The sequence below is a fragment of the Pelodiscus sinensis genome, chromosome 28, assembly GCF_049634645.1.
Source record: "Pelodiscus sinensis isolate JC-2024 chromosome 28, ASM4963464v1, whole genome shotgun sequence".
NCBI classification, from domain to species: domain Eukaryota; kingdom Metazoa; phylum Chordata; order Testudines; family Trionychidae; genus Pelodiscus; species Pelodiscus sinensis.
In genome coordinates this window covers 4530030-4544801 of record NC_134738.1, presented here as the reverse complement: position 1 = coordinate 4544801, position 14772 = coordinate 4530030, and the positions used below count along the sequence as shown (strand labels likewise).

Below are 14772 nucleotides of genomic sequence, written 5' to 3'. Positions count from 1 at the left end.
TGGCCCCTGCTGCATACAAACCCCAGGGCAGCCCAGTGCAGAAGCCATGGCCCCTCCCGCCTGTCTCGCCCCATGCGTGTTGGGAGTGGGCACCGTGGACCCACCCCCACCAAGCTGGGGCAGGAGAGCAGCTCCCTGGGCAGGCCCCTACCATCAAAGGGTGCAGAGGAAGGGGGCCCAGGGCAGGAGTGACCCGCAGGGAGGGGCAGGGTCTCTAAGGGCTAGCAGGAGGGGCCTGGCACCTGGCAGAGCCAGCAGCTCACTGCAAGTGCTCCTCCAACAGGGCAGCACTCACCATCCCCAGGGCCGGCCTCACCGTGAGCCAGACTGGGGGGGCACCCCTAGGACCCAGAGAATCAAGACCTTTCGAAGTCTTGGCCCAAGAGGAGGCGTCATTCGCGCTCCCCACCTCAGGTGCCAGAATGTTGTGGGCCAACCCTGAGCACCCCCCCCAGCTGCTGTCCAAGTAGTGCCTGGCGCCAGGCCTGGGGAGGGAGCAGACTCCGGGGCCAAGGAGCCCTGTTGCCCCCGTGCTCAGGCTGCTTAAGGCCCAGAGGCAGCTGGGCCAGAGCTTGCCCCTCGAAGCAGCAAGGGGCTGCAGCTGCCTGGGCCCTGTGGGAATTCCCCCCCCCCCCCCCCCCCCCCGACCAGCTGTGGCTCCACCCTGGCAGAGGCATCCACTGCTCCCCCCCCTCGCACAAGAGAGATGCTGCTGCCCTGCAGGGGGCTGAGAGCAGCCAGCCCGTGGCAGGAGGGCAGAGGGAGGGGGCGGGAGACCCAAGCCGACTTTAGCCCAGGGGCAGGCCAGCTGCAGCACAGAGAAGTCAGGCAACGTTTATTCAGCCACACACCCACGACCGAAGCTTGGCCATTGGACACAGGAGGAGTGGCGGGGCACGGAGCCAGCGGGGCCCCCACATCGCAGCTGGGAGCCAGGCATCTTCCCTCTCTTCCTCCCACAGGCTCCCGCCTGCCAGCTCCCGCCCCAGGAGCCAGGCGCGAGGGGGAGGCGATGGCAGGGGGCTGGGACCAGGGCCAGGAGACAGCTCGGCCAGCCCACGAGTACAGGCCGTGCTACGCAGGTTCCGTGGGGGGGGAAGCTAAGCAGGGAACCCCCCAGGAGAGGTCGGCTCTGCCATCCCCGGGTCTCTTGCCAGCAGCCCCCAGACCCCGTGTGCCCAAGCCGTGGCCTTCGCCCCGCTCCTAGCCTGGAAGCACGACCCAGCCTTGCCGCCAGCCTCCTGCCCCACCCCAGCCGGGCAAGGGGGGACAGAGCATCGCAGGGCACCGCACCGCTGGCTTTGCTGGGGGCCCAAAGCAGAGACTCCGCAGGAGGGCTCGGTGGCCCAGGAGCGGTGTCCACATGCCGGCAAAGCCCCATGGCCCGTGCTGGAATCCCCGCGCGCCGCACAGGGGCATGCCCCGCGGACAGGCATTCAGTGCCCCCCCCACTGGAGCCAGGCATCCTACTGCCACGTCCTCCACAGGGAGCTGGTGGCCAGCCTCTGCCTCGTCTCCCTGCGCTCCCCTTCCACAGCCCCGCCCCGCCCCGAAGCAAGTCAGGCCCAGCGCAGGAGGAAACGGGACGTGAATAGCGCGTGCGAGTGAGTATCCCACCGCCAGCTGGGCAGCCCGCACAGCAGGGGGATCAGCGACCCTGCCCTGGTGAGAGGGCAGCGCCCAGGGCTGAGTAGGCCCCTGGGGCGGGGAGGCCACAGAGCCCGGGAGGGGCTGGGCCTGGGCCTGGCACTAAACAAGGGGGATGCTGCTCTGGGGCTCTCTGTGCTCTCTGATCCCCTGCGGCAGGCTCACTGGCTCCTACCCTGCACACGGCGAGTAACCGGCTCCTTCTGGCCACCAAGACCCCAGTCAAAGCGCCGCCCCCCGCCAGCAGCAAGGCCACTTCCCAGACCTGCCCCCAAAGCTCCTCAGTGTAAAATCCCATTTAACAAGTTAACCGGGGGGAGGGGGGACTCTCCAGTGCAGCACCCGCCGGCCAGGCTGGGAAGGGGGCTGCACCAGCAAGGCTGCGCCCCCAGCACCTTCACCAAGCAGGAGCATCCACCTGCCCACGTCTGCAGAGGCTGCCCCAACCCCCACTGGGTATTTACCAGTGAACTGGTTAACCCTCACCCCTCCTTCGCTCCCACCACGTCTGGAAAGCATTCCCACCCTGCCTCAGAGTGGCACAGGCCCCGTGGCAGCCGGGAACGGGCTGAGCTCTGCCCAGGTGCACCAAAAGGGAAGCGCCCAGTCCCCCTCTGGCCGTGGGGATGAAGGGGCCCGCGCCCAGGCAGTGGCACTGCCCGGACGGTTCCAGGAGAGCCCCGCGAGCGTCCTGCTGTGCCCCGCGCCGTCCGCAGGTCTCTGGAGAGGAGAGGACGAGTCCCAGGCCAGGCCAGTGCCACGTCAAAGCAACACGCCCTGCGGGGCCGGCTGTCTCTTCAACCCCCGGGGCAGCCAGCAGGAGGGCTGGCCTGGCTGCCTTGCCGAGGGTGGCCCCGAGTGCTGACAAACCTGGCTCAGCCCCACCCCCCGCAGCAGTGCAGCCCCCGGCGGGCTCCGTTCCTCCCAGGTGCTCTGAAGGGCTGAGCGGGAGCAGCGGGCGCCGCTGGCTGGGTCACATGATCTCGCAGCATGAGTTCTGCTTCCGCGCCTGGAAAGGAAAGAGGCGTCAGAGGGCCCCAGATGGGCCCAGCCGTGTCCTGGGCTCAGCTCTGCCCACGAGCCCACGGTTCTCCCAACGGCCAGCGGGGGCGCCTGCCGCTGACAGCACGGCCATGGCCTGCTCCGGTACAGCTCCGGGAGGGGACGCCCATGGCTCCTGCCCTCCACGGGCGCTGGGACATGCTAGCTGAGGGCACAGCTGCCAGGCCACGGCTTTACAGGGGGCACGGACATGAGGCAGGCAGCACCCTCCACTCCGAGTCCCCGCCCCCCACGCCAGGGAACTGCCCTCCCGGCCCACAGCACCTCTGCAATGCACCGCGGCTGCCCTGGGCCGGGCACTGGGACAGTGCCCGCCAGCAGCTCAGACGCCCACTCACACACCAGGCTCACTCAGGGCCCTTGCTCCAGCTAGTGGCTGGGCTTTGGTGGTGGTGGCCAGGCCTGGCCCTTTGCCCTCCCTCCCCCACGTACCGTTTTGTAGAAGTGCTTCGAGTGCAGCCCCAGCACCTCCGACTTGGCCACCAAGTCGTCCAGCTTCTCCCCGCGCTCCAGCAGAGACTCCATGGTGTTGTGCTGCGGAGAGACCCCACAACCCCGGCCAGCTGCTGTTACGGCAGCAGAGCCAAGCAGCTTTGCTTTGCCCCAGCTTAGCGACTGGTGCCCATCCCCAGAGCCCTCGGGGCTGCCCTCGCCAGCTTGCACTCAGGACACAGGCAGAGCCGTGTCAGGCCAGGGCTGGCCCAAGGAAATCCACCGTCAGTAGCACAGGAGGCCTCACATCAGTTAGTTTTATGGGCTCGAGACTCCCTGGGAGCCGGGCTTCCCCGCCTCGCTGCCGTTACGGGACGGGGAGCCCGGGCCTGGCACTTGTGACCCAGCCCGCTCTACGTCACTAGTGTCAGATTCCAGCACGTCTCTCCTTGGCTCCCCGCTCACCAAGGGATGGCTGGGAACCCGCCCGGCTCACGACAGTCTGGCTGTCCCAAGAGCGCTGGGCAGCGCGGAGCCGGGCGCAGCTGTCCTCAGGAAGGGACACAGGGAGCACGCAACAGTCCCCAGGCCCGCTCTAGGCCAGCGCCCGGTCCCACCGCACCTCCTCGCGGCCTTACCAGAATGATTTTGGTCTCGTCCAGCTCCGCTTGCACCTTCGTCATGGCATCCGCCTCCCGGGGATTCTGGGAGAGCAAGAGCACAGCACGTTACCGGGCGCCCAGCGTCGGCGGGCCCATGAGCCCAGAGGCTCTGAGCCGGAAGCGAGACTCCCCCGCCAAGCGCTCCAAGGCCTACACGGGCAGGGCCCTGGCACCGCGACAGGGCTCTGGGGAGCCCGAGGGGCGCTGGCGTTGGCCAGAGCGAAGGCTCCAGCCAAAGGCCTCGCGCACCAGCCCAGCCCTCGGAGCTGGTCTGGACAGTGCACACCCGGGTGTGAGGGAAAGATTATTCAGGGCTGCAGTGGCCGAGCGCCTGGGCGCCCCGAGACGCCGGGCAGAGCCAGGGCCCTGCTTTACAGACGGGCTACTCAAGCCCAATGAAGCCATCTGCTCCAGGTCACACCGACGCCACACTCCCCACTGGGACACCCTTCTCCTGCTGCTTCTCTGTCCCCCCCGGGGCTGGCTGCTGGGCGCGTCGTACCTGGTATTTACTCAGGTAGCCGTCCAAGGCTGCGTAGCTAATCGTCGACGGAGACCCCGAGGGCCAGTCTATGCTGCTGACCTGCCTGGAGAATTCATCCAGCACCTGCAAGGCAAAGCGGCCGTGCAGCTGAGCACCGCCTGTCCCCGCACAGACACTCACAAGGGGGCTCGTCTCCAAGGGTTGCCGTGTCCGTCCGTATGCACAAAGCCAGCCAGGAGCCCTGCGCTCCCTTAGAGGCAGAGATTTATTTGGGGATCAGCTGCCACGGGCAAAGCCCGCGGTGTGAGCAGCATCTGACGACTGGGCCTTGGCTCACAAAGCTTAGGCCCAAGTAAACGTGTGTCTGGAGAAGGCAGCGAGCTCGAGACTTGGTAAGGAAGAATCATTCCTGAACACCCTGTTCTCGGCCAGCAGAGCGAAGGGGGCGGACCCCAGCACGCCACGAAGGAACACAGGCTGGCAGCATGTCACGTGGCTCCTGAGGAGACCGTACGTCCCCTCTCCCAACAACCCCCGGGCTTCGGGGACATTCCGGACATCCTGGCATGCAACCAGCAGCAGCGACCATGGCCAAGAGCACAGGCAGAGCTCAAGCAAGTCTGTGATACGAGCCAGACGGAGCTGTGACCCCCCCGGCCCCAGTTCTGACCAAGCCTGGGCCAGATGGCAGAAAGCTTCCATGAGAACAGACCCTTTTTGCTTGGGGCCCAACCAGGCCTGACCCCAGGCTGGCCAAGGCAGAATACACAGATGCACTGCATCACCTAGCCCATGAAGACACATTAGGCCTGCACAGTTCCTGCCCCACTCACAGCCATCACCACAGGGTGAGCTTGGGACACTGGTGTCAGCAGAGTCTCAATTGCCCAAGCAGCAACAAGGGAAGCGAGTTCAGCCAAGCCCCTCCTGCCATGCACTGTCCCAGCACACAGCTGGTCTCCTGAGACCCCTGACCAGCGCCTCAGGCCTTACCTTCTCCAGCAAGGTGAAACACACGCGCGGGGGGTACTCGCTGTCTGCGATCACCACTCCTGCCAGCCGGTCATTTCGCACAAACACGTGGCAGAGGTATTCTGAGCCAAAGAGCAAGGACAAAGGGGTCACGGAGAAGTGCCCAGCGCGGCTTCTCCAAGCAGCATGCACAGCAACCCACATGTAACAGCTGGCCAGCTGTCCGGACTAGCCTGCTGCAGACCAGTCTACGGGCTGGGGGCTCATTTCGGCAGCATTTGGCTCCGAGGCAGCTAGAGGGTTTCAGTCCGAAGGCGGGAGAAGGGGATGCAACACGTCCCTCCCCGGGGGAGATGAGAGGCAGCACACAAGAGTGCCAAGCGAGTCAAAGGGCGTCCATGCCATCATGGTGCATGACAAGGAGTAGCCAAGACAGCGCGCAAAATCTAAGTTAAACAAAGGTGGGGAAGGGAGGCAACATACAACCAGGCCAGTCGAGTAGTTTAAGCTGCATGTTCCATTGGCCCTGGGGGTTAATAGCTAATGACTCCCTAGAGCACACGGTTAGTAGCTAAGGGGTAAGGGGAGCTTGGAGCAAGCAGATGTGTTGCAGGGCTAGCGGTGTGCTGGAAGAGGCCAGGAGTCTGGGGAGGCAGGCGCTAGCCGAGAAAAAAGCACAGCTCACAGGGCAGGGAGACACTATGGCAGAGCATCACAGGACTAAACCCTGGAGCACAGTGACAGGAGAAGCCAGTGGAGGGATTCGGGGGGAGGGAGCAACAGCTGCAGCCCGGGAAGATGTGGGCTGGCGAGGGGAGGCCAAGCACAGGCACTGCAAACGCACACTCGGCTCAGCCTGAGTCCACACAAGACCTGTGCTAAGGGGAGCGATGAAGCTGGTTGTCAGGCAGGTTCCTGGGTTTACTTTTCTACGTGGCGCAGCAGAAGGGCCCCCGGGCCCAGTATGAACTGTAACCAGCTAAATTTTTTGCGCACCTCCGGGCCCGGAGTTGATGCCACACCAAAGAGGCTGTTCCCAAGCACTCTAGAGGAAGGAGAGGCACGGTAACCCTTGGGTGGCAGGGCCTATCATGCCTGTGTCAGGCCAACAGGGGAGACCAGAGCTACCGGGCAGAGGAGGGGACATGACAGCAGCAGCCAGGTATGCTCAGAACATGTGGGTGTCGTAGAAATTCCTAGTCAGGCCACACTTCAGCGTGGATCTGTTGAGAGCCAGCCAGGACTCCAGACATCCATCCACCAGTGGGCATGAGGTGCTTTGCCATTTAACCAAGCAACGGAGGCCAGACACACGACTTGCACAGCTGGAGAAACGGCGCCTTCCGACTGGCTATGGAAGGAGGGGACAGCAGCCAGCAACGGATTCTCAGGAGGGGCTCACAACTGTGCTCTCTCACAAGCTGGAGAAATCGGCATTCCAGGGCGTTACCCGCCATAGTCCTGCACGATCACGGCCCTCACGTCCTCTTACCTTGCTCCTTCACGGACGCTCTGCTGCCCGGCACTGAGCGCTCTACAATCAGCTGGCTCGTGAAGGTCATGAATTCCTGCACACTGCAAACACACAGCACCGCGTTACTCGGAATGCTCTACGCCACCATCTCCTCACACCCAGCCCCATCACCACCCCGATGCCAAGAGCACAGCCCCTTCACCACCCCGATGCCAAGAGCACAGCCCCATCACCACCCCGATGCCAAGAGCACAGCCCCATCACCACCCCGATGCCAAGAGCACAGCCCCTTCACCACCCCGATGCCAAGAGCACAGCCCCTTCACCAGCAGTTGCTCAATTAGCTCCCTGCAGAGCAAGTGCTTATGGAACAAATAATGGGAAAGCCCATCAAGAGATTTCCTTCAAATCTTGCATTCCAAGTAGCATTTAAGATCCTGCCCTGGCTTCAGGGAGAACAGGGCCAACTCGCAGGAGGCTACCTACAGACCCAGCTTTGCCAATAATACAAGCTTACCCACAAGTCATTGCTGCTACCCACCCTCAGCATGAGGAACTGAAGGGTTGCAGCTCAGCTGGCCAATAATGCACCTTCACTGCCTGGCATTAAAAGGTGCGGGTGTAATTAGAAGCCTGGATTCTCATCCTGGTCTAGACTCTTAGGAACGTCACTGACCAGCCTGTGCAGCAAAAGGGGTGTGTCTCCGCAAACAGGGGCTTTTCAGCCACCTCTAAGGCTTTCTGCTTTTGTACGGTGCTTTTTCCATCAAGCCCCAGTGCCTGACAACGGTTCCCTGCAAGTCCTGCACTCGTGCAGTGGTTCCTGTTGGGAACATGGGCAGTACTTCGGTGTGATTTTAGAGTAGGCGAACTACAGGTGCAGTGGCAGGGAGAGGCCCGCTGGGCCAACCAGTCCAGCAGGAAGGACTCTACAATATCCTGTCCTTAAGCGCTGCACTGTGACACCTCTGACTGCCGAGATTCCTGTCAGTCGTTCCCAGGAGCAGTGTGAAACCATGAGCACAGGCCGGCACCGGAGTTCACAACAGAGAAACACCATATTTCAGCTAGCAGAAAACTGCTCTCCAGACAGCTGTCAGGTTTTGGAGGGCAGAGTCTTTTCCCTTTCAGCTACTGGTCTGCACGGAAGGAAGGAGTAGGATGCAGACGGTCACGCTTATCAGACATCCACCAGCCAGCCATAGGAAAGAAAGATGGTTCTTAGCGGTTCCCAACCTCTTCCAGATGGGGACCCATTTTGACAATGCAGGAAGACTTGGTGACTCAAGGCAATTCAAAAACAGAGGGAGGGAGGAAGGAAGGCAGAGCCAGCTGGGGAGACACCTGGTGACCCTTTTGAAATGTAAAGACGACCCATATTTGGGTCCCAACCCATAGGCTGGGGAACCCTTTTCTAAACAGAATCCACCAGGCCAAAATCCGAGCTACCTTCCTCCTCCTTGGGGCTTCAGGTGCAAGGATCAGCAGGCTTCTAGTCCAAGCATGAGCCTGGATCCCCCTGGTAACGTCAAGCCCCACAACTGGTGTCCACGGGACTGGTCTCCAGGAGCAAGGCGCCCAGACTGGAACAGACTAGTAAGCATGGTCTTTCTGCTATCCGCTCCTTCCACCAGCAGCCCAGAGTCCCATACCTCATTTCCAGGGATTCTACTTGACCTTTTAAAATCAGTTACCAAAAGCGAGTTCAAAAAGAGCTTCTGCAAGGAAAACTTCCACCCTCTTCTGCTGTCCTATTCAGCTAACCTCCATCCCACAATAACTCTACTTCCTGCTTTCAAGCTCCAGGGCCCAGCAAGCTGCCTTTACAACAGACTGTTCTCGGCACATGCACGTTCAAGGATGTAAGAACGGCCACACTGAGTCACACCGAGGGTCCATCTCGCCCAGTGGCCTGGCTGCCGACAGGGGCCAATGCCAGGTGCCGCAGAGGGAACGAACAGAGTTCCCTCCCAGCTGCCCATCCTGGCTAATACTCGTTGATGGACCTGTCCTCCATGAATGTAGCCGTTCTTTTTTTGAACCCTGTTATATCCTCAGCCTTCACAGCATTCTCTGACAAAAGTGTCCCGCAGCTTGACTGTGCACTGTGTGAAGAAAAACTGCCTCGTGTTTGTTTTAAACCTGCTGCCTATTAATTCAATTCGGTGACCCCTAGTTCTTGAGTTGTGAGAGGAGTAAACAGCACTTCCTTATCTACTTGCCATATACAAGTCATCATTGTATAGATTCAAACTTAACCTTCCCCCTTAGGCAGCTCTTTTCTAAGCTGAAAAGCCCCAGTCTTATTAATCTCTCCTCATACCAAAGCCATTCCCCACCTCAGTCATTTTTGTTGTCCTTTTCTGAACCTTTTCCAATTCCAATATATCTTTTTTTGAGATGAGGCGAGGCACGCAGTATTCAAGATGTGGGCATCCCATGGACTTCTATAGGGGCAATATGACGTTTTCTGTCTTATTATCTATCCCTTTCTTAACTATGTCCAATGTTCTGTTTATTTTTTTTGACTACTGCTGCACATCAAGTGGATGTTTTCAGTGGATGATCCACAATGACTCCAAGATCTCTTTCTTGAGAGGTAATAGCTAATTTAGATCCAACATTTTATACATATAAACTGACCCACATGTTTTGTCTGCATTCCAACAGTTTGGATTTATTCAACACTTGGGCAGTTTCTACATTTCCCTTTCTACAATATACAAGTTAGGTGATCTATATGGATTAATGCAATAATATACTATTATAGTGATAATATACAATAAGCAGCTTGTTTTATCCATCTTCAGTTATTGAAAGTGAACGTTTTTAAATAGTCAATTCACTTGTTACTATTTAGTTTTGCATTACTCCCAGTCTGAAAAATGGGGAATAAAAAGTCAACTTCAAATTTCACTTTCAGATTCTCAGTACAGGCAGTCCCCGGGTTACATCAATCCGACTTACGTCGGATCCCTAATTACAAATGGGGGGGGCGCAGCTAGTGCGGGGTGCCTCCCCCACTGTCGCCGCCTCTGGCGGCGCGGGGGGCACTTCCCCCCAGCAGACCAGGGAGACGCGGAGCTAGAGTCCCCCTCCCCCCAGCAGACCAGGGAGATGCAGAGCGGCTTTTCTCACCGCGGAGGACGTGGGTCTGCTAGGGGGAACAAGACACCAGCCAAAAGGGGGCACCCCAGAGCAGAAAAATTAATTTCCTAGGGAACAGCAGGAGCAGCAGGCAGTGAGACCCATTGTGTTACAGTCCCCAACTTGGGAGCAACAGCTCTTTCCCTCTTCAGCACTAGAGCTGAAGTATCTTGTTAGCGTCATGTGAAATTAACAAGTCCTTTCCAGCCTGGCAGAGGTGAAGCTGAAAAATTACCCAGTGGTGTGGGTGGGCAAGAATGGGGAGGAGCAGGACAGAAGGGAAGAGGGGATAAGCCCCAACCCCACACCCTGGCTGGAGCGGAGCAGGGTAAGCCCCGAGGAGATGGGTCTGGTGAGTGGACAATGAGGACCCACCTGTGGCTAAACTCCTGTTCAACACAGAATTTTTCTTTAAAATTAATCCTGTGGATAAATTCACACACACACACTTCACAGGAAGGGATTTCCATTTTCTGCTCAGCAGAATACAACAACAGCTTTGATTGTATCAATATTTCACTGTGCTCTCCAATGACTATTGATTACACTTAATACCCATTTCACTGAACCATCTGTAGCAAATTCTATTTGGAACAGTAATATGCATTGAATAAACTTTTTTTAGTTATAAAAACAAAGATTCTGACTATTAAATGAATAACTGGGATCTTTCAGGTACCCCAAAAGGAAGATTTGGATATAGCATGAAACACTGAAACTTATGATCAATTTTTAATTAAAATATCAACCAAAAAAAACCTTCATATCAAAACAGTATGTGTTTTTCTTAGAATAAGGAAGTTGTATGAGAATCAGGGTCTTTTCCACCTAACTCCAGCTCCCCGTCCCCCCCCATAATATGTACCAGTTCCAACTTACATACAAATTCAACTTAAGAACAAACCTACAGTCCCTATCTTGTATGTAACCCGGGGACTGCCTGTACTACAACATAAGGCTTCCAAAAGCCCCAGAGGAAGATTAGTTCAAGAAAGTATTCTGTTGGAGCTTGAAAAGAAAAAAGATTGTCAAGTCAGTCCTTTTGGTCTCAGGTTTTGTAATCCAGGCTGCCAGTAGAAGTATGAATTTGGAATCCTAAGTGTGGGGGTTTTAAGGAATAAGTCCAAAGTCTGATTATAATACTACACAAAACAAACCTAAATTCGAGTGACAATCAGTTCTGAAAAATACTTACATTACAATGTGATAAAAAGGTGCACATGGGGAGGTTCAATTAGGTATCCTGTGAGGTACCTGCCCTCTCCATTTTTAATTATGACATTTCAAGCTCATGAAAGACAATCGGACAAGATTGCCAGGAATTTTAAAAAACAACACACACACACATTTAAACATCCACTTTAAAATCCCAGTACCTTTCCAGAATTCAGAGTCACTAAAAACTTAAGACAAAATGTAAATTTTAGGCCAGATTTGTTATCCTTAATAATGCTTGCCAGCATTTATGCACTAATTCAAAGGGTCTACTTGTCCACATAAAATTAAACGTGTCAATTTGTGGGACGGGGGACCAACTAGGAAAAATAAATAGAAGATTATACATATACAACGCAGTCAAGTTAATGATGGTAGGGAAATCATTCTCCCCCACTGAGGTTTTATTAAATGAGTAAGAGAAAACTGCCTGTAGTTTGAGCCACCTCTTTACCTGAATAGGTCAGAACTAGGGGAGATAAAAGCATGACTTCCTGCCGGGGATTCTACTAGTGTTGATCAATTTATACTGAGGCGACTGTATTTTTTGAAAATAAGAAGAAACTAATTTTCTTTAAATTCTGATAAGCAGCCTGATGTAGAATGCAGTAATAATTACGGACCAATTGTATGATCTGTGACATTTTCCTGCACCTGTGATTTTCTTTCATTTCTGATGTTAAAGTCTTTTTGTAAAATTGCTTTAACAACTTTATTTCAGTTAGCTAACTGTAGTTTCCCCTTGTGCAGACTGGCCCAGCATCAGCTCTCATACATGCAGGCCTTCTGCTCATACAAAACAGGGAAATGGGCATAGGTAAAAAATATAGCAGGTGCACAGAAGTATGTTTGTTTCATGCTTATCTTTTAAAAAAGTCCCCTAGGACAATCAACCATCAAGTGAAAGCCCCAGCAGTGTAAGTGGCAAGCAATAGCTAAGCTTCAAAACTCACCTATTTTTGCTGTAACCTTGGCAAAGGAAGTAAAAATCTCTAATTGTGGTATTTCCCTGACCCCGACCCCTCCCTCATACACACATCAGAATGACAGAGAAGAACATTTACTAATGCTTTAAAAGTCACTGTTGGACGCACAGCAAGCATGGAACATTTCAGTGCAGAAGGCAAATATTTCTTAAAATCATGAGCCTTTGAAACCAGGAGGGTAGAAGGGAAGTTGTATTGCAGTTAGGCACTTGCTAATACAACTACTTCTTTCTAAAAGCTTTATGGGTATTACCCCATCTTAATGGTTAGGGGGCTGTGCTCGTAGTGCGGCAAGGCTAACTGATGTAAGGACTATGTGGGCAACTCTTCTGCAAGCACAGATCACACCTTAGCACTGAGAGAGCTGTGACTCACCAGGATGACAAGAAGCTGAGATTAGCATTTAGCTTTGTACACTCTGGCCTGACCTGTCAGCAGCATTCTCTGCACAACCACTCACCCTAAGCAAAGGGGACATACCAGGCATAGTATGTTATCACAAGTGGGAAGATACTATTGCTAAATACAAATACATGGATCACTACAGCTGTCACAGAAACCTAGCTGGATTGGTAAAGCAAAACCCACAAGTCATCTCCTATTTGTTTTTCAGGTCTCTGCATGAGCTGAGATGCTTGCATGCCTAACAGATCTTTTCACATCATCTACTGTATGGATTTCAGTACACATAAATACACAATCTCTTGTTTTGTATAACTCACTACACCAGCCTTACAAAAGTTCCAGCTCAGGCACGGATCTATTCCCAGATCTTTTGCTGTGATAATATTTATCTTATTTATTTAAGTTAAAAGGTCACTCGGATGCTGGAAAGCTGTATTACAGGACTGAAAATTCAATGAGGCTTTATTCTACCCATCTTAGGTACTTCTATGGGCCCCATTACTGTAGTATTTGTACACCAGAATACCTTATAAATACTTAATTAGCCATTGGGTGAGAAAAAGAGACTCTTCGCATCTCAATGCTTAGAACAACCACTGGGGAGGCAAGAAATCTGGGATGCAGATCCCCTGCTCCAATCGCTCTTTCACTATTTAGCCACAGAAAAACAGCTGTCTCAACCAGAAGGCCTGAGGGAGCTCCACAGCAGCCCAGCTCAGCGATTATAGCACCCTCCTAAGAAGAGGGAAGCCTCTGTTCAAATCCCTTTTCTTCATCTGACAGAGGGGACTGAAATCAGGACTCCCAAACCTCGAGTGCTCTGACCACTGGGCCAATTGTATAAGGTGGGTGATATGAAGATCACCTCCTCCTCTTTTCAGGTGGGTGGGATTTTGAATGGGATCTAATATAATAGGCAGACTCTGAGTATGCTTACTAGATTGGTTCCTGTACTCAAGATAGATGTTCATTTGCTTGTTTGTCCCCAGTCAGTGAAACCAAAACTGAGATTTAGGCAACCAAGACCTTTGTGAATCCACCTAAGGGACTTGCCTGGGGTCAATCTGTGGCAGAGCAGGGAGTTGAATCCTTGTCTCCCAAACCAGCCCACCAAGCCCAGGCCGCCCTTATTGTGCTGTTTGTCCCAGGCAGGGGATGGAATCCCCCAGGCCGGTGCCAACACCCCAGGGACCCACCTGGTTTTCTGGAAGAAGCTGAATGAGGACAGGTCGTAGGCGGCTTTCAGCAAGTGCACTTTGGGGTCGCCTTTGTAAAGGACACTTAGGCTGTAAAGCTTCATCCTGGCGCCTCCCAGCCGCCGCCTGAGCGAGAGGGGCAGGAAGGAGTCAGGGCTGGGACAAGAGACAAGATCCGACCCCTCCTTCCACCTCCCCAGCCCCTGCCCGAACCCCCCCCCAGCCCCATCGCTCCCTCTGCCCACAAGAGAACAGGGCTGGGCTGCAGCCCCTCCCCCCGCACAGCCTCCCCCCCCCCCCGCATTCCCTTCCCCCTGCAGAGCCACCCCCCCACACAACTCCCTCGTTCCCACCCCTCCCCCAGACAGCTCCCAACCGCCCCCCCCGCGCAACTCCCTCGTTCCCAACCCTCCCCCAGACAGCTCCCAACCGCCCCCCCCGCGCAACTCCCTCGTTCCCACCCCTCCCCCAGACAGCTCCCAACCGCCCCCCCCCGCGCAACTCCCTCGTTCCCACCCCTCCCCCAGACAGCTCCCAACCGCCCCCCCGCGCAACTCCCTCGTTCCCACCCCTCCCCCAGACAGCTCCCAACCGCCCTCCCCGCGCAACTCCCTCGTTCCCACCCCTCCCCCCAGACAGCTCCCAACCGCCGCCCCCCCGCAACTCCCTCGTTCCCACCCCTCCCCAGATAGCTCCCAACCGCCCCCCCCGCACAACTCCCTCGTTCCCACCCCTCCCCCAGACAGCTCCCAACCGCCCCCCCCGCGCAACTCCCTCGTTCCCACCCCTCCCTCCAGACAGCTCCCCAACCGCCCCCCCGGCACAACTCCCTCGTTCCCACCCCTCCCCCCAGACAGCTCCCCAACCGCCCCCCCCCGCGGCCGCCTCAGCGCTCGTTCGCGCGAACGGGGGGAGGGGGGAGGCCGGTTACCGAGCGGGTCCCGCCTCCCTCCTGCGGCTGCGGCGGTTGCGAAGACTGACGGGGCGGGCGGCGCCGGTTGGAAGGAGCCGCCGACCCGGAAACAAAACGCAGCGGCCGGAAGTCCCCGCTGCGGATCGGTGCCACGGGGCGCTGTGGCACTGCGCATGC

At 56.2% G+C, this 14772-nt stretch overlaps 1 protein-coding gene across 1 annotated transcript; it reads right to left on the bottom strand.

Annotated features, from left to right (window-relative positions):
- Positions 1 to 818: 818 nt before the first annotated feature.
- YKT6 (YKT6 vesicular SNARE protein) lies at positions 819 to 14772 on the bottom strand. Its single transcript, XM_075910653.1, has 8 exons — positions 14614 to 14772; positions 13683 to 13808; positions 6752 to 6834; positions 5281 to 5381; positions 4306 to 4410; positions 3780 to 3845; positions 3142 to 3243; positions 819 to 2656 (listed from the first exon to the last, which is right to left on the bottom strand). Exons 2-8 carry the CDS (start codon positions 13784 to 13786, stop codon positions 2621 to 2623), a joined length of 597 nt encoding a protein of 198 aa, XP_075766768.1. The 5' UTR covers positions 13787 to 13808; positions 14614 to 14772; the 3' UTR covers positions 819 to 2620.

Bases quoted from the DNA above. Each gene is read 5' to 3' on its own strand.
- YKT6 (XM_075910653.1), bottom strand. From the start codon at position 13,786: ATGAAGCTTTACAGCCTAAGTGTCCTTTACAAAGGCGACCCCAAAGTG. The intron at 3,846-4,305 runs GTACGACGCGCC...TTGCTCTCCCAG, and splicing joins GCTACCTGAGTAAATACCAG to AATCCCCGGGAGGCGGATGC. The intron at 3,244-3,779 runs GTAAGGCCGCGA...GTCTCTCCGCAG, and splicing joins ACGAGACCAAAATCATTCTG to CACAACACCATGGAGTCTCT.